Raw genomic sequence first — 25868 nt, 5'->3', positions numbered from 1 at the left:
TGAATATTTTACACTGGTTTTGGCATAATAATGTCAAGCTGCAAAGCACTGTATCTGTACATTCGCCATTTATGACTCACTAGCACACAACATTAAAAGTCACAGGATTTAATTTAATGGCAAATCAAATTACATCCAATCCATTTGTAATTTAGGCTAACAAGATAGGTGTCTTTTTACATAAAATTATTGTCTAGTGCATCTTTAATGTTTGATGTAGTCATTTTAAATTGCTAGACAGCTTGTTCTACTGATCTTAACAGATATATGAAGATGGTTATCAGTGGCATAACTATGAAAAAAAAAAATCAAATGATGTGACCCAACCGAAACATCTACAGAGACAAAGCGAGATCCAGTATGGATCAATTTGACATTCTGCCACACAAGACAGCAGAGAAATGAGAAATGTGACACATCAAGCCGAAGTTATTTCAAAACAGATTCTGTAATTCCCACACAATTTGTGAGATGGACAGTGAAGATGTTTTGACTGCGAAATGCAGCACTTAGAGTCGAGAATAAACCGAAGTATCATATTATCCTTGACCTTAGTGTCAGCATGTAGGACTACACACAAGGATGTAATATCATTTCAATCAGGAAAGACAAGTGAAAGGGGAAAATATAGTTTATTAGAGCAGATGAGTGATGATAGGCCTTGATTATAAAGTCTTGGGCGCTGAGACTCTCCGCAGAGTTTTTCACATTGAGGGGCACCAGCCCAGCATATTAAATCCCTACCCGGGCACTGGTGGTGAAGGTGGCTGATGACATCTGATGAGACTGACGGAGCGATAAATCTGTGAGGTCCAGGTGGAGGTGCGGAGGTGGAGGGATGTGTGAACGGCAGCAGACAGCACTAAAGGCACAGAGAGAAAAACACATTTCAAAAAGACAGCAACAAGATGATGGCAAACAAGGGAGGGGTGTTGCTGTGCTATTGGATAGACACCACCAGGTGATGAGCACAGCTGATCTGGCTCGATCGACAGTCCCAGACAAAGACGGCACGGCAGGTTATGACTGAGCATGTGTGAGGGACAAAACCAGACAGGATAACAAGCGAGAAATGTGTGAAGCCGATGCATGAGCATAAGATAGTCTTCCTCACTGTACTTTCACTAAAGCTTCATGTCTGATGTTATTTGCAGTTGCATTTGTGATTTGTGATCATTTGTGTTGCAGCAATGTGTCAATTCATGTGGACACAGAGAAGATTATCAGAGTGTTTCTTAGAGGCCCTCAAGGCACCACATGGAGCTTCCCTAACCCGCGACACACAAAGTTTGGTGTAAGCAACACGACACACACTACAATACAGCAGTTGTAACACAGATCAGACCCCACTGTTTATACTTTTAATATCTTGTTTCCATGTCAGCGAAACTGTCTCTATTTGATTCAGTTGTTATCCAACCCCAGAGCAATGTCACTGTCAACTGACCGATTTGAACTTTTCTCTGCTTTACAGTCCAACAACGAGATCACGCTGACCGGCATCCCACACAGACTCCCGCCGTCCGTTACACTGCACAGTGACAACGCAGAGGATGTGCAAAAGAAGGCTTTGGAGTATTTTAAAGTTAATACTTTCACAAGCTACACTGAAATCAGCCTAGAGAGCTCTATGGTTTCATTGGTGCTGGGAAAAAAAGATAGAGCTTCAGGTATGATGAAAAGGTGGAAAAAAAAAAATGTTTGCATGTAAATCTTGCTCTATAAATATTGTAGATATAATATTGCCAAAATCTATGACCTAGAAACAGTGCAGTTTACTAGAACACTGCTCTCTTAGGGACAAGGAGTACAATACAGTACTACTACTACAACTACTAAAAAAATAATAATCATATTTAAAATGTTGTGCTATGCTGCAATGCAAATTATCCCTCTGAGGATTTTATAGGTTTCTTAAGTTTCCAGAGTGCAACTTCTCCCAAGTTTAAAGACACAAGCATATTATAAGGTGGACAAAAAAAGTGTGGTCTAGTTCTACAGTGTTAAATGGTAAAGATTAGAATCTATACTAAAAAATTATATTGGAGATATGATGTACATGTTTTTAAATTTTATGTTTTTTTGTCTTAGCTCTAGAGACGGAACAAGAAACAAGCACGACAAATTCAATAAGCGCCCCTCATCAGATGCCGCTGTTAATGCAGCTGTACACCTCTCCAGACTACCGTTTCCCCCTTGACCCCAACACCAAGGTGCAGAGTGACAAGAGGATTTATGCAGAGGTGAGAAACCCATCTGTCCTCCTTTTTGAACCACCCATCCAAAATTACTGAACGTTGACTATGTGATTCCTATTCTACAGCAGCATATATAGGCTATATGTGTTTTTTTTTTTTTTTTTCAAAGATGCATTACTGAAGGTGTTCTGGTCTCTGTGAATTTGATTTTGAGTTTTGATTTACACTTGAAAATAATTCTAACTTGCCTAATCCCAGTGCAAACACACTTTCATAACAGAGGAAAATATCATATAGCTATATTTATACTTTACGCACATAGCTTAGCTGTCTAGACTCGGCCTGGTCAAAGGGCCTGGAAATAAATTTTCCTGGCTCTCATATTTTATTGTATTCCAATCCTTAAAATATTGTCTGCATTACTGCTCCACAACCCAGTGATCATCACCACGGCCAGTTTACCATACTTAGTGTAAGATAATGGGGAAAAAAATTATTTTAGGTTAGTTGAATGTGTGTTGGGAAGCAGTTCAATTCATTTTGGTTTTCACTGATGGAGTGATATTCATTTTGTTCCCTCTTTGCTGCCTGTAGATCTCAGGGCACACTTTAGGGGAGCTTGTCCTGACCATCAAGGTGATCAGGTGCCTTGTCCGCTCCAAGGGATCATGCCCCTTGGAGAAGGAGATGCCCTTCATCCCTGAAGCCTGCCCCTCAAACGTCTGCCCCGACAGCACCAGAGTCAGCTTCTCTTTGAATCAGCTTCAGGAGCTAGCCTCCACCACCTGGGACCTGGAATGTACTGTCGATCTTTGCTACAGTCAGGTAAGAAGTGAAATACATGTGATCTATTTTAAATAGCATGTGAAATGACAATTACATGTAAAATCTATCTATGAGGGTTTATTGCATACATTGGGCCTAGATAGTTATGTTGACGACTGAAGACTGATACAGTAATAAAGACAGTATTGAAAAGGAGAGGAAAGGCTAATTCTTACCATGCTGAAAACAAAAAGTGACGCATACAAAATGTAACGATTTTGAATAGAACACTATAATTCCTGTGTTACCAGTTCCTAAGGATAATCCTCAGCACCCAGAATACTGCTGGTTTTCTTCCCTGCCAGGTAGTAAACTGTAATTAATTGCATTCAGGTGTTAATCAGTCAATGATTAGATGGCTATAATGAAAATCAACAAGCTTCTGGGTCCTGAGGGCCAGGATTGAAAATTAAGTCTGGTAAAGTGATTTCAAATGGCAAAATGAAACACTTAAGAGTAATAACTTTAAAGCACTTTTCATCACATTGAATGCAGTTCAGTATTCTGTGTTTTAAGTACAGATTAAAACAAAAGCATAAACTACTGAAAAAGAGATACATAACCAAAAAAAAAAAATAAATTAAGATTATATATGATTGGTAAAGACCCTGCCCTCTGCACATACACGCACCAACACACACTTCTAGTGGCTCATAGGTGATGTATGAGTCTATACATTGTTTTTTTTTTTTTTTTTTGTAAGGAAAATCCTACTCATTCTGCCTTTAACTGTCAGGTTTCAATGTCCATTTCATTCAGATAGTTTACCAACTGAATTAAAACAACTTCATGGCACCTGAAACGCAATTTATACAGTATCACCAATCATCAAGCAGTAGAGTGTTTTAGTTTGAATTATTCCTTTAAGGTTGTGGTTGTGAGGGTCTAACAAGCCAGCATTCGAGGGCCTGAGGGCTTGTGCAGGCGTGTAAATTAGTAAGGACTCTGAGTTATATGCTGGGGCTAAGCTGTTAAGGGCTTTCTATACAAGCAGCAGAACTTCCCAGTCTATCCTGAACACGGTGAAGTGAAGCTTAGACTGGAGCGCGGTGCTCCCTCTGCTTTGTTTTTGTTAAACGCCCAGCAGCAGAGTTCAGAATGGACTGTAACCTGGTAATAGACTTGCAGAGAGCCCAGTCGAAGGGGTGCAGCAGTGGCTGGGTCCACTACTTAGGATGCTTAGTTTACCTTTTTTTTTTTTGTCAGTGGAGGCTGGAGGGTCCTCCCTGCAGTCAAACCTCTGCTGTTTTACATAGGATGTGTTTTAAGTGTTTCATCGTCATGTGAAGGCTGGTGGAGGGGAGTGATGGCATTAGTGATGGCGTGAGCTGCAGTGTGTAGCAGCAGCCATCAGGAGGCATGTGAGCAGTCCAGACTGCAGCCTCTCTCCCTCTCTTTCTCTCTGTCAAACACACAAATAGAGATTCATTGCACATCTGATAAAGGACTGGCTAAATTTCATGACTAGCAAACCTGTCTCTGCCACATTCTAAAACAAATAATAATAATACATTTCTTTTGTAAATTCACACAATGTCTAAATGTCTTTTCTAATTTTTCAAACATTGGCCACTGCAGGAGCTCATTCATCATTATTGAATTATAATGTAAGCAGAATGATAATGACAATATCATTACAGTACAATTGCATTATTTATTATTGTCAATATATATGCTGTTTGCTGTTTAAAAGTTTCTTCTGTAGGCAGTTTTTTTTTTTTTTTTTGTTATTAAAAAATGCTATTGGTAAAATGCAAGTAGGGAAAGGGTGGCCAGTTCCTGGTTTTGTGAAGATGGAGATGTTTTTGTTTCTAATTATATTAAAGATTATTAGGACAACAGTGTCTATATGAGCTTAACCTGGAGGAGTCTATATTTTAGTTATTTTAAATAATGAGGCTTTTAGCACAATGGATGATATATGCTTTATATTCTATAATAATCTATTTTATCATTTATATTCTCTTTGACCTGAAGTTTTGTTATGAGTTTCAGATTTTTCTCATGAGGGCATTCAAATATTTCTGTGGTGGAGACCACCCCCACCCCTTCCTCTCTACACTTTGAGATGAAAACAGCCCTGATACCTGTGCAGTGGTAGCCTAAAACATTACATTAAAAGAAAAAAGGAAAAGTTTTTAAACATTTCTATCAAGTTCAGGAATAAGACACCAATTTCTTCAGCTTGGTTCCAGTAGACAGTTTGCCTAGGTTAATATTCTTTTCAATTTTTAGTGCCCATATCTGATGCTCAGCTTGTATAAAATATTCATTATATTATGTCATGAGTCTATAAAGGAAATGCCTGAACGTTGTGTGAATGAATTAAAACGACTACAAAGTTCAGTAGTTCACTTGAGTATTTTGGTTCTGACAAATCTGAAACTGGTACCTAATTAGCACAGGTTCTCAAGACCCAACTCTTTTTTTTTTTTTTTTTGTTTTTTTTTTGTTTGACCTTCTCACTAGGTATGTGGAGACGGAGGAAGAGTGAAGAGGAATCTCGAGGTCACCCAGCCGTATACGCCATCACCAAGTGAGTTCAGTTTAAGCTCCAAGTTTTTTTGAGCCCAAGTCATTCAAACCCTATTTCCAGTTCCTTCTAGCATTGGACTTGTACAGATATTACTTTTCCGCGTAAGAGGGCTACATTTATGTTCATACCATGAAGCCATTTTCACAACCAACCCTGGACAGAGTTCATGTGATCATCTCTGTTCCCGGTACAGTGCACTTGTCAACCCTTTCAAAGAAGGCAAAATAATTATCCGAAGATTTTGTCAAACATAACACAGACAACACGCAGCTCCCAACAATTCAGTTTTTGGAATGTTCCACTTCTTTTTGGATATGAATCACATACCAGGTTGCTGGCTCTTTCCTGTTTTCATTCCTATTGTTGCTTTTCATCCACAATAAATGTTGCTCAGGCTGTTGTCATGGCAATGAGGTCAGGATATGGAGGGAAGCCAGTAAGGGGGTGCGGGACAGGGCCTCCTCCTTTAGGAAGGCCTGCAGCCTGACCTTGTGACCACAATCAGGAGTAATGTCCCTCGGGGGAAGGGGGTCAAGTCCTTTATATTTCCAAGGGGGTCTGACTGGATCGCTGTCCAAACACAGGCGTTTAAATCAAACATGGAAAGGTGTCTTGCCTCAAACAAAGGATAGTGGTGTCTCGGCAGATGAGACAGGAAAATGTCTCGCATTCCACAGTGCCTGTGTGTCATCGGGAGGGCAGACCATTTCTTGGTAAAAAGAGAAACAAAGAAAATATTGGCAAGCCTTAGGTGAATGTTGTGGTTTGGCACATTTTTTTGTCTGCTAGACTGACAAAAGGTGAAAGTACAAATATATAGTTGGCGTATAATGTGATGTCGGTAGGGAGGCTGATGAGTATTCACATTAATGTTTTCTTTTGTCTTGTTTCCTCTCCTTTTGGCTGTTTTGCTGTAAGTCATGTAAAAGAAATTCAAGTTTGAGGAGAGAACACACTTCCTGCCATTAAACTTAGGCCTTTGCTCATTGACCTAAAGGTTCCTGTCATTAATGCCTGCCAGGTAGCTGTAAACATCATCAGTTAATGCCGGCTCTTTCATTTCTGTAGGTTAGTTGCATGTTCGAGTCAGTAGCCAGTGCCAGAGTTTACAAATGTTACATCAGCGAGACGAGCTGGCTGCCTGCTGCTGGAAGCCGTGTGGCCCTTGATTGGACAGGACTGCGTGCTCCGTTCAGCACTCTTTCCTGTTTGGTCGTTTCCCCACAGGGGGCTCCTGGGAGTCACAGCACAAGCCTGCTGTCCTTCTCCTCCTCTCCACCTGCACTGGAGCTTCTGCTTCCTGCTCTTGTTTATTCAGCTTTGCTCTCTAAGCTGCACATATGCAAGCTACCACATCCACTGATCACCAAAAAAAAAAAGTTTTATTTTTACTAAATCTCTAGAGAAAGCCTGTTTGGGACACTGTTTTTTCTGGTGTATTTAAGGGTCGGGCCTAGTGAAATGAATGAGGCTCCATCTGTAGAGGACTAATTAACAGACTTGCATTTGTTTTGCACTCCGGAATATCATCTGTCCAAATAGTCACAAGATGTCACTTTAGATCCAGTGGCATGCCCATAGTCTTCTTGGAACAACTTATTAAAGGATATGCAGTATATTAGTCTTCATACTGTCATAATACCAATGCCACTCAGATAAATATTGCATGTTCTGATAACATTATTATTTTTTTCTGTCTTCCTCTCTGCAGAAGCTCTTTTAACATCTTGAGCGCAACCTAATAACAATCATGCAAAGATAAATGACTCACAGCGCAGGGGTGAAAGGTCTCGCCAAACAAACAGCACGCAGTTCTCTGTCCTTCCTGTATCCTGTCTTTCATGTACTTCAGGAAAAGAGAGCTGTATTGTATGAGGCCAAGCATAGTGCGTCGACTAGCATGATGCCCAGTCGCACAGGATGCAGAGGATAGCGGAGGCAGCTTGGAGAAACACGTGCAAGATACATAAGCCTCTTTTCAGATGATCAGGACAGTCGCTGGATGTTGTCTACATAAAGCAGAGAAAGGGAAGCTGAAAAAGTGTGTCTACTGCTTCTCTGCTAGACTTCAGATGAATCTTGTGTGTTTTCATGTGTGTATATGCATGTCAGCCCGAGCCGGTAGAGTCTGCCTGTTTTCCTGCTTGTCAGTAGCACTGATTTCAGCAATCCTTTGAAGGAAAGGGATCTTTCTTTTGCTGCTGAGCCTAAAGTTGCACTCCTACTGAGACTAGAGTCACTGAAACAGCCTCTGTGGGGCAAGCCAACACGCAGCCACCAAAGCCAGACATGAGATATACACCCAAACATAGATCATTTAATTAGAACTGGAAAAACAGACAGTTAATTTACTTGCACAAACTCAATATTGCCCCCAAGCAGTGAGTTAATAGCAAAATTAATGAGATTGTTATATTTGCCATACACAGGCTTGCTCATATGTTCATCGCAGGGAAATTGAAATGACAATTCTATAAAGTGTCAGGCTGTAATTATCAGCTCTGTGGTGCTAAGTTTAGATGAGGTGTGCCTACATGATTTTCTCCCACATATGTATATTTCAGCACCACCATGCGTTGACTTTGGCTTACCTGCTGTGTTGTGCATCGCGTTTGGAGGTTTCCTGATCGGAGTACTACTTATTGGAGCTCTGTGGTTTATCAAAATTAAAACAGGTAAGTTTCTGTCAAAGGGTAGCATATGTGTGTTCTAAAATAGATCTGAGTGTGGCTCGGATTAATATTTCTCTGGATTTCTCTCATTCTGTTTAATGGGATTCAGGATACCCTACTGGGCTGGACATGAGCTCAACTGCAGCAAATCTTTCTGGTAAGAAAACACGTCTGTTTTTATTATTTATCCGCCCCGCCCTTTTTTTTCGTGCCTTATTATTCTTATTGCTTTCGTCCTGTCTTTTTGCAGGATGTCCTTGCTCAGTGACAAAACGGCAGCCCGTCTCCACCAACCCCTCCCCCTCCGAGAACAGTAGTGCTAATGCGAGCATTGGCAGCACCCAAAGCACGCCGACCAGCAGCATGGCATGAGACTACTGTCACCTCGAGCACCAGCAGCACCACCTTCTCCCTTCAGAGTAACTTATATGGGTTTTGTGCTTTGGGTTTTCTTTTAATAATGCTTAAGAAGCATTTCTTTCCACCCTGGCCCCCTGTATTTTCATTAAAAAGCACAACCTCATCTGTGGCACACCAAGACTGAAATGGGTGTGATCTGGGGGCTTGGAATGATGAGGGAAAAGGGAGTGGGTGAGGGACAGTGGAAGTCTAATCAATGGCTCCTGCCACTCACCTCTCCAGCCTCCCTGTAAAGCCAAGCTTCCAGACAGGAAGTTAAAGAGGGCAAAAGAAAAAAATACATTGGCTCCCAGCAACAGGAAAAACAAAGCATATCCCCCAAGAACTAACAGGAAATTCACTGCATTCCTTTGAATGAATTGTGCTTATATGATGGCAGCACAATGACTTAGTAAGGAGACAAGCCGGTCAAAAGATTGATTTTGAAAAACATTTTGCATCATATATACTTAAGAATACCGAGGGCTTTTGGATAGGCATGTCCAATAAGTTTGGTATCATCAGTAGCATCACAGGGCTTAAAGGTTCACCATTTTCAACAAATCAACCAATGTACATTCCAAAGGGGATTTTGTCTTAATTGGAGTTTGAGGGTAATGGGTGAAGGCTACCTCCTATTATTTAGAAATCTGGAGTTGAGGTTACACTTAACACTAGATTTCTCTGGTGAACTCTCATTTTCTACATTTTTCATTTTGTACTTTTGTTTCACTTGAGTTGCCTCATGTAGTTCATTTTTAAGTCACAAGAAGTAGTTATGATTTCATTCTCAATGCTATCCAATAGCTACATCAGGGCCTTGATGTTAAAGTTTGTTTTTTGTTTGTTTGTTTGTATTTTTTTCTTTTATTTTTTGTAAGTGGTTGTTGAAAGTTACTGAGATATATATTTTTCATTTGTCATTAATAAAAAAAAATAATAAAAAAAAACATAGTATGACAAATGTAGCAAAAAATTAGGATTCATGAAGAAAAGCAGTAATTTTATTCATATGAGCTTAGAAACTATCACCATTTACTGTAACCTAAAAATTGGTTGATTTGATTGGTTTCCTCCTGGGAAAACACACCCTCATTTACAACAGTGCTGAGGCACAGACACACAGTCAGAGCAGACCCGGTTAAACCACGGAAGAAAACGAGGAGGCAATTAAGGCTGCGCCAATTAAATAAAACAAGTAAAATTAACAATGTTAAAAGGTGAAAGTGCAGGAACTGACATTATAAAACAATAACAACTAGGAAATACAGGAATAATCAGTACCACTTACAGAGGAATTAGCACTACAGAGGAAGAAGACCTGTGTTGTAGACCTGTGCTCTAACCATATGAGGAATATTGTTTAATAAATCCAAATTTAGTTTTATTACCAGGTGTCACAAGGCGTGAGTAATGATCTGGAACTAATTTCTGTAGTAAAATTATTGCTTACATTATTGATTGATTAACAGTTGTTGATTGAATTACTGCTTCCTACATGTGATAGGCTGCATCAGCCGCTGCAGCGCTAGTGCTGGACAGAAGCAGGGTAGATGCATGGAGGGCACTCGTATGATGGCAGCCAACTGTAGATTTGACGGTTGATCCGTAAGTGTGAACCCGTTGTTTGTTTCACTGTACAAATGTAAATGTATTTTGTAGTTTTATTTTCCTATCTTTGTACCTCTTTGAAAACATTCCCATTACATAGCAAGCTATGTGGTGTGAGCAGGCAGGCAATCCCTCCCAAAAAAAAAAATGCATGTATCATTTTGAAGTTGTCCTAAATACAGCTGATACAATGGGTTACTGTCACTAATCCATGGTGTATTCAAATTGCAAATTAGTTATTATCACCTTTCAATCTGGAACATTTCAATCTGGACATTTAAATTAATTTATTATTATTAATATTTTTTAAATTTCAGACTTAAGACCAAAAATGTTGAATATGATGGTTTCCCAATTACTGTATTTGGACTATATGGTGTACTCCCTCTGCTGTCCCTTTCTGTCTCCCAGTCTGTGTGCACATGTGCATTTGTCTGTCTGTTCTCTGTGTATGCCTGATTTTTTTTTTCTGTATTTGTAGAGGAAAAAAAATGGATGAGAGAAGGGCAGAAGCAGTTGCCACTTGAGTATATGTGCAATATAATGTGGTAAACTATTATGTAATATGTCTTTATATAGTGTAGTTTGTAAACGTGTTGTCTGATATTACTACTTTTAACCGTTTCATTACCTGTTTTGTTCGTTTCTGTTTTTTCGACGAACTGGGACAATTCCTCATTAGGGCACTTATTGAATGCACAATATTTGCTTTGTGTATTTTTTTGTTTTGTTTTGTTTTGTTTTGTTTTTTAGTTAAAACTCTATGCTTTGTGAGTTGATGATGCCACAGACAATGTGTTTACTGTCTGGTTGTACCCCTGACTTCTGCCCTCACCATAAGATTCTCCTCCTGGCCAATAATAGTCTATCCCTGTTGATACCAGACTTCCTGATATTCTGCTGTGCTCATTGTATTAGCCGCAGCTGGCGTGATGAGGAAAGAAAATAATGAAGAGCCGAATCTTTTAACGCCGAGTTTTAATTGGATCGGGGATTGACTGGCGTAATAGCATCCCTCTATAAATAGCAGGTGCTGAAAGTTTGTTCATTTATGTGTGCGACTTTTGAGGAAATACCTGCAATATCTGACATAATCGGTGTAAATCCTGCATCAGTGACTGCCAGGTTCTGTCTGACTACTGACAGAAAATGTTAAAATCAGACATCCTGTCAGTTAATTTACTTGGTAACCATGCGGATCCGTGCCCAACCAGACAACAGCTCCCTCCTCAAGAAACTGACGCCCAGATCATGGAACATGTGTGTCTGTGTGTCTGTGTGTGTGCGTGTGTGCTTGTGTATAGATATAGAAAGCACCTCGACAATTTAAGTCATATCTTTCCTCCGTGGTTCTTATTTACCTTTTTTGTGTTGGTATGATGGACCTACAAAGGATGATAATGCTCAAGATCACTAACAACATCCAGGTTTTGTTGTTGTCTTAATAAAAAAGCTGTTTTGATTTGATGACACTATCATTATAGTCCCGGGTCGGAATGGAGGAGGGGTACCTTTAAAAAAAAAAAAAAAAAAAAAAAAAAAAAAAAAAAAATGTGCCCTATGGGTTGAGCCAGTATTCAAATGAATTCATGTATTTCTACTGTTGTTTCTTTGAGGAAATAGGTTTTGTCTGAAATTATCTTAATAAAATAAAACAAACAAGCTTGTCCTGGTGTTAATGAGACCGTTGTTGAGTATTTATTGCAACCGTACAGCATTCCACTGGGTGAAATTGGAATTCACAGTGGTGTTGGGTGAACCACACTCCCATTATGCTCAGAATCTCCCAGAACAAATTATATCAGAGAATAATAGTGCAGCACATTGGGCACTGTGGCAATAGGAAACTCACAGAAGAAAAAGCAAGCAACACACTTCGGTCTATACTAATTATAACTCAGAACAAAAAGATGAGTGATGGAGACAGTACATTGGGGGTATATTTTCAGCAGTAGGTTCTCAGGGTGTCAGCTGATGACTGCTCTTGCTTTGTACTGCAATGTAAAACATCTGGCATCTGATTTTCTGCCGTCTTGACTAAGGTAGTGTTTCTGTGTTGACTTTTCTGCCCCTGTGTGGTGATGCATGTTCATTACAATGGAGTCATCGCCGCACCTCATGCATAAGTTATGTGCCATATCATCTGGCACACAGGCACAGCTTTAACTTTTCAGTGCAGCTAACAGCATTGCACAGTACCGTTCAGAAATAATCATGTATCTTCATCACTGCTGCTGCTTTTTGGCATTTTCCACATCTCAGTTACACCTCCAAACAATCGATTTTGCTCGAGCTGGCACTTGCTGCCTTTTGCAAAATAATTGTCTAAATTCACATCTAATTTTACAAAAAAAACAAAAAAACAAACAACAAAAAAAAGATGTGGGTCTTTCATGTTTTCGTGATTCGGTGCTTGGTTTAGCTGATGATGCACAAGCGTAATTCACACTGCGATTAAACACAATGAGAACTGTTTTCCCTTTATACAACAGTATATACATATTTATATGCATATGAGCCATGCATGAGTCAAAACTCTCTTTGCTTGATGTCTTTGTCATAACCAACACCATGCCTGTTTCATCGCCACGTCATAGCCATGCATGAGTCAAACATGATGGCCAAAATCATCAAATTATCATTGGTGTATTATAATTAAAGACTTTGCTTTACATACAAATTAATACGATTTTCAGGGATGGATGTCAGTAAAACGATACATGTTTATGGGCTGTCTTTTGTCTCTTTTGTCTGTTGGAGATACGATTGACTGCAGCCCCAAATATGGAGACATGAAGACATTTGGCTTCACACGTGTGCATGTGTGTGTGTGTGTGTGTGTGTGTGTGTGTGTTTCTCTAGGCTGTTTAGTTCTCTCGATAAAGCTGTGTGTGTTACAGCAAAGACATGCCTGCCTATGTGCACACGTTATCAATTTATCTACCAAAAAAAAAAAAAAAAAAAAAAAAAAATGCAAGATGTGAGACATGCAAGAATGAACTCAGTGGCATAAACAATCTTCACACCCACACATAAAGCATCCATAAAATTAAGGTATGTATGTGTATGTGAGAGAAAGAAATAAAGACAAATAAAGCTTTTTTTTCCTTGATGCAGATATATGGTTTAAATGTAAATGAAGAAATCAGCACTTCATACTGTACAGAGCTGTTTGAACATTTCTTCTGTGCCGTTTCGTGTTCCTGTTTTCTACAGACTGAATGTACAAGCCATATTTCTAGAAAATCACCTGCGTGGCCGTTGCCAAGGAATTGGTGCATAACTGTATATCTCATAGCGTGTTGCTAGGCTCTCAAGGACAGCTAATTCATTGACACATTAGTATTTAGCTATAGACCAAATATCACTGCATTTTTTCAGTGAAGTGATTAATGTATGTTCAACCTAAGGAGAAAGAGAGAGCAAATCACAAAACTTCCATCTACATATTAACACGGTCCCATAAATTCAGAGCATAATGAATATCACAGTGGTACAAATTATTGTGTGATATATATATATTTTTTTTCTCTGTGTGATTTAATATTCTTGGGAACAATCAGCTTGTTATGCATGATTTGTTTGAGTTATACAGTGAGAATCATTTACACATGTTCTCTGTATACAGGAAAAGACAGACAGGGCACAACACAAAAATATGATATCAGCCAAAACAAATAAAACTGAATACAATGCAGGCTTATAGAAAAATAGTTGGCATGATTAAGTATGGATTTAAAATCTCCCAGGGAAATAAGAGACAGCTATTTAAGAAGCAGCAGTGGCAAATTACATTTATACCATAATTATGTGCAAAAAAATAACCTTACTGCCACTTCTGCATGTTTAAAAGATATATGAAAATATTGATGCCTGTGAGCAAATTTTTTGCACATAGCCCTGGAGAGTGAGAACAAACCGCAGGAATGATGATAACATCACCCGCTATACTTAGGCTTATAATGACAAAACAACTGGGAAATCCTGTAAGTGTTGGGTAACTCCTTTTTAATTCCCCCATCAGAGTGGGAAGATTGTTTATAAGTATCTGTGATTTGACTTTACCCTCACATCAATGTATATTTGCATACCGATTGGACTTATCACATGTTTGCATACCGCTTCAAGAGCAGGTTAACAAATTTATGATTAATTCTGAGCAGGGCAGCCTATAAACCTGTGAGGGCACTGGATTCAGGAGCTACATGTGAGCATACCTGACTAAGCTGCCTCTCCCCGAGACTTTCATGCCCCGAGGCGCTGTGCTGTACACAAGGTTGTTTACACACTTTGAGATTGTGTTCAGACTCTTTCTCTCTCCCCCCCTTCTGTCTGTCTCTCTCTCTCTCTCTCTGTCTCTCTCTCGCACACACTCTGTACATACAGACACTCTGTAAACCCATATATAAACCCACACCTTACCGAACACCCATAGCTCAGACCAAGGTGATCCTCTAACTTACTAGCCACGCTGTGTGACAGAAACAAATCCCATTTCTTCAAAATACAGTGAACACTTCAGAAGTGAGTCGACACAGCTATTTCAGCTTCTCTGTTTTTTCCCCATCCTTTTTCTCCACTCATTCCTTTCTTCCTTTGCTGAAAAGGGAGTCACTTGCTGCAAATGTCTCACACCTACTGAATATATGATATTAAACCCAGATGTTCATGGCACAATTCATAATTATAACATCCCTATTTATTATAAGACACACATCACGCTGCACAGTGTGGTTATTTGAATATTCACAGTGATATCAGATAAAATAATATAATCTTTATTGTCTGCAGATGTGGAAATACACCTTTTGGTTTCACAAATTGGTTAGAACACATCATGCGAAATCACAATATATAATAATAAAAGCATGACATGCATAGTACAGACAACAATAACACACATGGTACTATTGTGAATGGTGACTGAGTTAAGCAGAGTTGATGCATTTGGTAGACTTTGGAAAGACTTTTTGTGACATGTAATAACAGATATTACCATGTACATTATAATTAAATAGTGATGATAAATTACACTTGCTTAGTACTCACATACACACAGAGGTTTTAGTTATCTCAGTGGGTTGGACAAGAACAAGCTACACTGTTATCACTGCTGAAGTGGTGTAACATCTTTTTGTTGTTATTTTTTTTCCCCTCCAGTATCCCCATATATTCTCTTGGATCTGTGTATGTGTCCATTGCATTGAATGTTAGTGTTGCTTCCAAAAAAAAAAAAAAAAAAAAAGTCTGCTTTCATATAATCACTGAAGTGGGAGCACAGCAGCTCAACCTTTCGTAAACCTTTGGATAACTGGCAGATGTGCGGATAAACTTGATGAATGTGGTGGGCAAGAGGAAATAAAATTGCTGCATTTAATTCATTTAATTGCTATTGCAATTAAGAGTTAAGTGTTATTAGGAAGTTATTTACCAACAGCTACTTTCAAGGATCAAGGGTCAAGCATATCTTTATTATCCCTGAGGGGCAATTTGTTGTACAGCCAGCAGCACCATACAGCCAACTAGCATCCAATAAATAAATACAACATATAAAACACACAGAGATATTTCAAATGGGGGCACAAAGCCTGGATATACAGCATATATGAGGTGCACATAGTGTAGGTGGGAGCACGATGGAAAAATTAGAAAAGAGAAGGAGAAGAAAGAGCTTCTTGTTTGAAATGTAGTTGTGAATCTCTTTTTCCGTAAGAAAAAGCCTTGTTTCACATTCTAGCAAAAGACAAGGTCAGCCAGTGGGAGTATGCACCGACTGTTTCCTCCTAACCATTTTACACTGCAGCAAGAAACCGCTCACACAACAGCACGCACACGTGCGCGCGCGCACACACACACACACACACACACACACACAACAAGTTCAGCGCACATAAACATGTGAATGCATGCACAAACAATACAATGTGTTCATCAATGTAAAGGAACTCACTGAAATTGAAGTTCTCAGCCTCACACTTTATTCTTTTCAAGTGCTACCATATTTATTTATCTGAACATGTACATCTGTTGGGTATAATAACTCTGCACTGGAATCCTTTTTTGATGAAACACATTCCTCCTGTTCCCAGACAACATCATATTTATCATGGCAGGTAGATGAAAAGGCCTATACCATGAAACAACATTAGAGACCAAAGACAACCATTTGCATGACAAGCCATCCCTGTGATATGTATTTCTATCTTGAGAAATATAACTCCTGCAGATTTACAGTAACCTGTCATGAACTGAAGTCAGTTTTGCCACAAATAGTCTGCATAGGGAGATATTCCAGGGGGCGATATAGAGCACCAACGCTGGGCTAAACACAGTCAAATGAACAGCAGTGAATGGGACTGTTCCATTAAATCAGCTCTGTGAATTATGATCTCTTTTTTACACCCTGCACTGGTGAAAATGAATAGATGCTGATTGAGAAGACACACATTTTTGTGCTTAGATCAATGAAATATAGAAGCATTTCAGGAGAAAACTTTTTTTTCCCCCCTCTGGCAATGCAATCAGTCAACAGCACATATCCTCAATGCTGGAGGACATCATATGTATTTCTAATCATTTTACAACCATCGATTTCATGTCAGCTCAAAACTATGTATTCATTATGAATATCTGGCCATGTAACAATGACAGTAATTGTCTAGTTACTGTTAAAAAATTTGAATCAAATGTATTAATCATTTTATATTCTACTCTGTTTAGAAAGTGCTCAGCACTGCCCCTGATGGTCAAAAGACTGTACTGCACTCTCTTTCCTGTCTCACAGGTCTCTCTGTCTATAGGCTCCACAACAATGTAATACCTTTTTAACTGCTTGGTTACAAACATATAAAATCATGCATATAGACCAAAATATTGCTTTTGGCTTATATTGGACTGATTCTTGCTGAAAATGCCTGTTCATTACCACTAAGCCTGCAGTATAAGCCAATCAATCATATGGATGCAAAAAGATTTCCTTTTTGTGCGTTTTCAATAATTGCTCTTAGTCAAGGGAGCCAAAATGTTCTTTTTAATCAACGAATTGTTATTTTAAACAAAGCCTGTCTACCTTCTTCTCACTGCCTCTTTCTACCTGTCTTTTCCCATCTGTCTGGTTTTTCTTCTCTTCCCGGGACTGGAGAGGTGTGAACATTTCCATGCCATCTGAGTAACATCTAAGAAGAGGGGGAAAAAAATCTGCATTCATTACTTGCTTTCCACAAGTGATATATATTTCATTATCCCTGTGGCAAATATTAAAATTAACCAAGTCAAAGTAAAATTAACAGTGCAGGTATGTATAATACATTTGCAGTTGGTCAAGTTGTATAATGAAGATTACCATTTAAATAGTTTTATAGGGGGCGTGTAAGTGCCGTACTTGCACTCATGCAAATGCACAGTGTATTGCCAAGGTTCATTGTTCAGTGGCTGATGCTACCTAACCCACTGTTAATCCTTTGCCTGTGTTACTGTTGCTGTGTTACTGTGAATTTGCAGTGCGATTCACCGTGCCATAACAAGCTTGTTCCATTCTTCAACATGTACAAAGAAACTTGGACAAAGGAGTCAAAGGGCAGGAACTGTGGCTGCTCACATTCAGGGTACAAGTTAATAGCATTTGGAAGTATGTTGGCTGCAGTGGTCAATTTCAGGAGATGTTTCAGAGTTAAACTAAATGAAACAAATAAAAAATGTGATTTATAATTGTAACAGAGTCAAAATTCTGCCACCATCCCACAACCATCTGTCACCATCCATGCATTCATTCATCCAATACACTGCACAAAAACCCCAAGAATCCCCAAAACCCGTTGCCCAAATATTCCAAGTTATGATCCAAATATCATGATATTAATTGTGATACTCTCCGAATATGACAGTCAGACATTTCATGTTCGGAGCATATCAAACTCCAGAATGGGACAACTTTATACTGCCAGAATCCAGAGCTCATGTGATCCCAGATACTGTAGATAGATACCGCCACATACAGATATGCCATAGATACATTTAGGATTCTAAAAAATATATATATTGCGCTTGGATATTTCCAGACATGACATAAGATCATATTTGGAACACATGCAAGACAAAAAAATAAGATACATCTGGTATCAGTCCTAACAATGGTTATTGAGTCCATATTTGACCAGATATGATGCATACCAACAAAACTCAGCATCTTCATCAAAAATGGTCTGTATTCTCCAGGGAATCTTGTTGATATCCTATTGAATATTCTTGGATTCTGGCCCTTTTTGCACAGTGATATCTGCCACTCATCCAGGAGCAGGTCGCAGTGGTAGCAGGCTGAGGAGGGCACCCTAGTCCCTTCTTCCAGCTCCCCCATATGGATCCTGACGCATTCTCACATCAGCCTGGATATATAGTCGTGTGACCATGTCCTGGGTTTGTGCATAGATTTCCTCCCAGTCAGAAGAGCAGAAAGAAGCCAGTTGAAATAGTTTGGGCATTTAATTTGAATGCCTTCCTGTTCCATTTACAGGGGGTTTTAATAGGCTACAATGTGCTTATGGTTCATGTATGAGCAATATTTTCAATATTTAAGTGATAGTTTAGATTCTTACCCATTTAGTGGTCCATGCAAGTCTAATACATCCACCAAGTTTGGGCCATTAAATCCTTCCCTGTCACAAGAACGAGAGCTACTAGTAGTACTCTAGCACTGCTAATGGACTACTGCCGCTGGTATCTCTACATCCATTACTGCTATTACTTGAAACACACTTCACCCTTCCTACTTTTCCCTCCCACTTTTTGCTTTGTTTTTTTCATTTTTTTCTACTTTAATCATTTCTTTGGACATGGTGATAATCTTTTTCTGCACAGTAAATTTACTCAATGCAACTTTACTCAGACTCAGCCTTTAATCTTTCTTAATCATTTATCTCTTTCTTTCCTTCTTTGACATTCTCTTTGTGTGTGTGTGTGTGTGTGTGTGTGTGTGTGTGTGTGTGTGTGTGTGTGTGAGTGCTCAAAACAGCTACAGACTCTTACTGCTCTTTATACTGCATACTATTTGTACTTCCAAACATTGCCAAGCAATTATTTGATGCACTCAGCAATCACAAGCATTTTCTTTGCAGTTATTAGTGTTTTCTTCACCTCAAAGGCAATGGCTTTGTTCAAAGACCTCATTGTTCCTATTAATTAATCTATAGGTGGTGTGACTATATGGTGTGCCATTGTGAATGAGCTTGTGATTGCTTTTGACTTCTTGCAGCAGCAGGGAAAATGTGGGCATGGGAAAGTGAGTAATGTTCTCCCAAGCCGATAAGCAGTCTGCTTGCTTTGCTTTGTCAGAATCGCCAAATAACATAAATGTGCAGAGATAATATTTAGCAGACGCATCTTATCAGCTTTAACATAATGCAGATGGTAGCTTTTACAAGGCAAAGAAATTCCAACGATGATGAACCTATTTATTTGTGATGGACAAGTGCTAACTTTAAGTGACAAAAGTGAAAAAACTGCTGCTCCATCTTTGTGCAGGCATTCTCACAGCTGAGGACTAGTTTGAATGATACAATAGGATGACATACTCAAGTACTCTATTTTCGGTCTTGTTGCCTGTCACTAGATGTGTCACATTTGTGTGTGGTGATGATTGATTGACAAATGTTATTATTAGATGTTATTATTAGAATTCACACAGCTGCTTGTGTGTGTTGCTTTTTTAAAAAAAAAAAAATTCCACACATTATGCATACAGTGGAAAACTTTCACACAGTAGGTGACGCAGTTGTGCATTAAACTTGCATGTGCTAACCCTTAAGTCCCAAACAACTCCCACAATGAATTAGTAATTCAAACATGCTGAAAACTGTCACTCTTTCAAAGAACCGCCAGATGGTGAATATCTGAGCTGCCTGCCTCAGAATGTCTTCTTCTACAACAAAATGACTCATGTTAAAAACAAGGACACGGCATGAACAACACACATCAGAACAACCCAGATAATAAATACATAAGTTAAATTACACAGCCAACATACTCCATGTTCTTTAAATGGTAATAAGAAAAATAAATAAATAAATAAAGTGGTGATGGTGCAAAAACCGTTGAACTGGGCTAAATAATTAAAATTATAACAACAAAGCAGACTCTAAAGAGGAGGCCATGGCTTTTGCCACAGTGGTTCACCAGAAATAGACGTTTGCAATCACAAAAAGGTCATTCCATTGTGGCCTGGCAGAGCAAGGGCTTCTTGAAGGGAGCAATTACAGCATTCACTGTTGCCAGACCTCTGAATTATTTTTCTTCACAAAGAGATAGAAAGCTGTGTAGATAGTCCATTTTGCTTTTGTTCTATTTACCATCATTCTGTCCTCACATGCTGTTCTGAGCTCTTGTTAGGGCTGCTGTGGCTGCTGTGGCTTCCAATATGAAGACCTAATTACTGTAATGGCATGGAATAAACAGATAAATAAGCAGGCAGATGAACTGCAGGCCACGGTAGCAGTTTGATATTACATAAACCTCCCACACTGCGTCAGTAACATCCAAACTAACCAGTCAGTTGGCCAAATTGGTTAGACCAGCTTGGAACCAGACAGCATGGGTTCCAGACAGTTTCGCCTATAGCCGAGCTGTGTCTGCATTATACTGTGGCTGCCCAGAAGATTTCTTACACAATAGCATAAATCACGAGTCATGATTTGGATTTTTTAACAAGACAAAATACTACTTTGTGGATTTTGCCTTTGTGTCCCCAGCTTTTGTAAGAGCTGGGTACACACATAATACATGTGACTTGAATAAAAATGTTAGAGACAGAAGCCAAGGTATAATTTGGATTGCCTTAGAAAATGGCCACAAACATCCATGGTGGTGCAGCCTCTTATTATTCTTTGTGGGCCAATTCTGTCTCTGGTGTTAGAGCACCATGTTAGAAGGTACGTGGGGTGCTGGATGGGACAATCAATAGGAATTTGCTTCTGCAGACATGTAAGAGTGCCATGTTTGTTTTTGATGTCAGCAAATGTTCGCAGAGATTTAGTAATGTTAACCATAAACAAATAGTTTTGGTGGCTAACGGAGCGAACAAAGCAAAATAAAGTGGCCAAACCAGATTATAAGAAAATGTTCATGGTGTTCATGTGTACATGAATGTTAACAGTCACATGACATGTACATAGTGTACATAATTTTGGTGCAGAAATGTTGACATTTCAACCTATTTGTTGATTTGCACAAGCATACAATGGCAACACTTTATTCTGGCAAAGGGTTAGTGTGTGTGTGTTTTGTGCTTATGCATGAATTAAAAAAAAAAAAAAAAAAAAATCTGTGAAATGCTTGTGTCTTTGAATGTCTGCATGTATGTGAGCTGTGAAGAAGGAGAACGATGTGCAAGACCTAAGAATCTGGTGTCCTTGATGCTCCATGGTCCAGGATTATCGATCCAAGGAAAACCACTCAATTATGCCTCTTGTCTCTGCCTTCTGCGGGGCCAGCAAAAAATCCTTGACTTGTGTGTGTGTGTGTGTGTGTGTGTGTGTGTGTGTGTGTGAGTGTACACATTTATGTCAGTGAGAAATCAAAGGGGAATTTTTATTTAACCTTTTGCAGCACACACAAGATGATTTATTTGTGCGCGGCTTGTACGTGTGTGAATGTTCTCATGTAGTGTTTGGTATGTTTTTCCCATCACTTAGGCTGTCAAAAACAAGGAGCCTGAGCCTTATGGTGTGAGAGTTACTGGCCAAAATGTAAAGCTGGCATAAGCGTTGCAACTGCTGTGCGGACGGCAGTTGAAACGTGTCAAAATATGGTTTTCAAAAATCACCGGTCTTTCTTTAGAAGGAAAAAAAAAAAACACTTAACAACACAGATGCCTCAGATGCAATCTCATATACACACACACAGATAAATTTACTAGGACTACAAGAAAATCACTAGACAACCTGAATAGATACACAATGTTGGCAGTGTGCACAAATGTTGCCGTGAACCCACTGTCAAAATGTTTTAATGATTCCCAAGCTATTTTACTTTCAATTTTCAACACTTCAATAAATAAAATATTTGCATTTGTGTTACCTGATCAGTTACTGGCAATTTCTCTCCCCACATGAGTTGCCACTCCGTCTTTGCTGTGGTTCACCTCCACAGAGTGTCAATGGGCGGAGAGAGACAGATTTCAGCTTGAAAGGTGTCTGAAATACAGATCATTTGAAAGCAGGAGAAGGAGAATCCTCACACAAACAGCTGGGCTCCAGCTTGGCCCTTTAAAAACAATAACGGGTGTCAGATGCAATGAATGTGCAAGAAAATGGCAAAAATAAATATGTATGCTAAATGTGCAAAAGTGCATTTTTTATACAAAGTGCATATTCAGCAGATTTGCTGCATATGGAATGAAAAAGATATTTGTAACTCTGCCCAAGACGTGGCAAGCAAAAAGTGGTAATACAACATAATAAAACACAATAAAGTGGAAGAGAACGTTTCAGTGAGCATCATCCTCTCTCTCTCTCTCTCTTCTCGACATGATGCAAGTTGTATGATTGATGAAACCGACACGGGGTCATTATTAGTGGGAGGGAGGACACAGGGATATGACATCAAGGTCCTCTGTCATGACAGCATCACTAATTATCAGGTGCATCTTTTCCTCTATATGTATGAGTAATGGTAGACCTTAAATTTTAAATACACTATATGTGCAGGGAGATGGAGATACCTCCGATAACTTTGGGGCATGAGGCATGTGACTTTTCAGAAGCCAGAGACACAAAGTTGCATGCCCACTAAAACATTATTCGAATGGGACTAGTATTACCTGGGGCCCTCATGTAACTCAGGAATTATGTTAGGCTATATTATTTTGGGTTTTGTGCCCCAGGTAAAACTATTCCTGTGCAAAAGGGACTTTAGTCTGTTACTGGAAATAGACATGGCAGTGGTGCAATTCTTACAGTATGCTGTTGGAGAGATGATACAGTGTAATATAGATGCTGTTTTCAGTGGATTGTCAGCATTCTTCCCCTATAAATATCGTTCAAATAAAACCTACCCAAGGTCCCAGAATGACTGGAGCAGTGGGGACTTTGAGAGCACTAAACAGCCACTGTAATTTCCAAATGAAAAAAGTTAATTATTTTAAATTAAATTTTCAGCATATTTTTTGTATACCAGGACTGGACAACATTTCGATATTATATCGATATCGTGATATGAGACTGGGCATTGTCTGGGATTTGGTAACAGTGTTGTATTTTCCTGGTTATAAAGGCTGCATTCCAGTAAAGGGATGCAGTTTTGTGAACTTATTAGACTGTTCTAGCTGTTCTAGCATTTGAAAACACCTGGTTGGTCATTATAGCCACATTAATAATGACTGTTCGTCAAAAATCTCATGTAAATATTTTTTGAGAGCACCAATAGTCACCCTGATGACATTATCACAGTATCAATATTGACGTATTTGGCCAAAGATATTGCGATATGCTTTCTATGTTGAATTAATATAAAAAAAAGAAAGAAAAAAGATATTGTGATATTTAACTTTGTCCATATTGCACAGCCCTATTGTATACATAAATACAAATATGCATAGACTGCACACTTCATAATGTTTTTGCAATAGATACATAGATGAAGAAAGAAAGAAAGAAAGAAAGAAAGAAAGAAAGGAAGAAAGGAAGAAAGAAAGGAAGAGAAGATTCCAATGTAGTCACTGCAGATCATCTATAGTGATAAAACCTACAGTACATACACACTGAAAGTATCACTCTTCACAGTCTTCACATCCCCTGTATTTTTCCGTCTTATCAGATAATCTTCAGATAATGCCATGAGCATATAAAAATGCTAAAACTGGCCTTTTTACTTCATGCCTAGCTAAGTGATCACATTTTTAAATTTCTTCCGATATCGATGAACAAAGGCACGGTTTCTAAGCACTCTCGAAACATACTGGCATGATAGTGTAGCCATCAGTCATAGAGGTCCCTGAGTAAACGTGTACAAAGGGTGCAATTAGTAATTAGTGCAATTAGGTTTTTAGTTTTATGTAGCACACATTTACACACAGTTTGTATATTTTCTGCACTGCCATTACGTGGTTGATTTCCGTTTTGCACCACAAAAGAATTCGGCTTGTATTTGAGATATTACTCTGCAAACTGAAGCTTTGCATTTGTGAATTTTCATCATCATTTTTTGAATTAAGTGTATTCTGTCATTTCGGTAACAGTTTGCAAAACAACTGTTTGGGCACAACAAACAGGGACAACTGCTGCTGTTCTCATCCTTGCTTAAGCTCTCATCAGACCTCAAGGACAAGTACACTCAATTCCTATACTTCATCCAATAGAGCAAGCCTGCTCCACAGTCTCTTAAACTCTGACATGCTGCAATGAAGTACCTGAAATATCCTTCATCGAAAGATTAAATTCAAACTCTCTGCCACTCAAGTTTTCATTAATTGGGATTTTTTTTTAATCTCTGCTAATCTTCAGTGCTGTGTATTGTCCTTCAGCTGTAGCAAACGATAACATCAGCACACCCTGGTGAGATGTGATGATGCTCTAGATCAGGTCTTCTGAATGATAATGACTCAGGAGGAAAAAAAGGATAGGATGATGGATGCCTATGATGAGATAGCATCTCTAACAACCGTTCTGACTGGGTGTCTCGAAAGATGAATGTGGGTGTTATTTAGTGAGGTTTCTTAATGAGTATTTTACAATATCTGGTGTGCTGTTATGCACTGTCATCATTTATTACAATAAAACTCGTCGGTGACACAGAAATCTAAAGACAGTGGCACACAAACACACACCGATGGGGAAATTTAGAGTCAGTTCACCTGACCTGCATGCCTACAGGAGGAAATCCACGCAAACACAAGGAGAAAATCTGGGATCCAAACCCAGGACTCTTTTATGTGAGGCAAACCACGGAACTATTGTGCCTTTTTTAGAAGTGAAAAAATGAAATCATTTTTTTTCCCATAGCTATGCACAAAGTTGCAGAACCTTGTATTTGACTTGATTATTGCAGTTCTGCCAAAAGTTTTATTTATGGATGAACTCTAGATAAATGTGTCAGCTCAACGTTCCTCATACAAGTACAAGTGCAATTAAAGTAATTTTTCCCGATGCACTTGTCCAATATACAAACAAAGCAAACATGCGAAACTTCATTTCTATAGCACATTCCACTCCTGGTGGAAAGCATAATGGCAGCCACGAAAGCTATGTGAACATTAGGCATACATAAACACAGTTAAAAGAAACACATAATTAAAATAATTCACACGAGCAACCGACCAGTAAAAAAAAAGCACATGTAAACTGAAACCATCAAAAAGGTGGGAATCAAATAAACATAGATAACAAATAACAAAGACCAACTGAGCCAAAAAGTGAGTTGAAAATTCATTTAAAAAGGTAGGGATAAAATAGTCATTAAGACCAATGAACCAGACTACTGAAAGGAGCAACTAAAAGAGAACGTCGTCAGTCTAGTTTTAAAAGACGATAGTGTTGGAGCATACCTAACATGGCTGGGTCACTAATACAGTGGAAAAAGCATAAATGTCTTCCTAAAGTAAAGGACATTTACACAGATGTTGCTGTACTGTAGCTCGTGTGC

The 25868-nt window shown here is 38.9% G+C and overlaps 1 protein-coding gene across 2 annotated transcripts in view; it reads left to right on the top strand.

The window, feature by feature from the left end:
• Positions 1-11793, top strand: part of eng (endoglin) — a 43838-nt gene extending 32045 nt beyond the window's left edge. For both annotated transcript variants that reach the window (XM_030066057.1, XM_030066056.1), the window contains exons 7-14: positions 1189-1294; positions 1475-1670; positions 2092-2243; positions 2793-3023; positions 5493-5559; positions 8124-8234; positions 8341-8388; positions 8482-11793. In XM_030066057.1, coding sequence (XP_029921917.1) covers positions 1189-1294; positions 1475-1670; positions 2092-2243; positions 2793-3023; positions 5493-5559; positions 8124-8234; positions 8341-8388; positions 8482-8603 — 1033 coding nt within the window. In that variant the 3' untranslated portion in view covers positions 8604-11793. The remainder of the gene's footprint in view (positions 1-1188; positions 1295-1474; positions 1671-2091; positions 2244-2792; positions 3024-5492; positions 5560-8123; positions 8235-8340; positions 8389-8481) is intronic.
• Positions 11794-25868: the final 14075 nt, after the last annotated feature.

This window comes from Myripristis murdjan, chromosome 12 (assembly GCF_902150065.1).
Source record: "Myripristis murdjan chromosome 12, fMyrMur1.1, whole genome shotgun sequence".
Lineage (NCBI taxonomy): Eukaryota > Metazoa > Chordata > Actinopteri > Holocentriformes > Holocentridae > Myripristis > Myripristis murdjan.
Note: the sequence above shows the minus strand (reverse complement) of the source record. Positions and strands in the feature narration are given on the sequence as shown.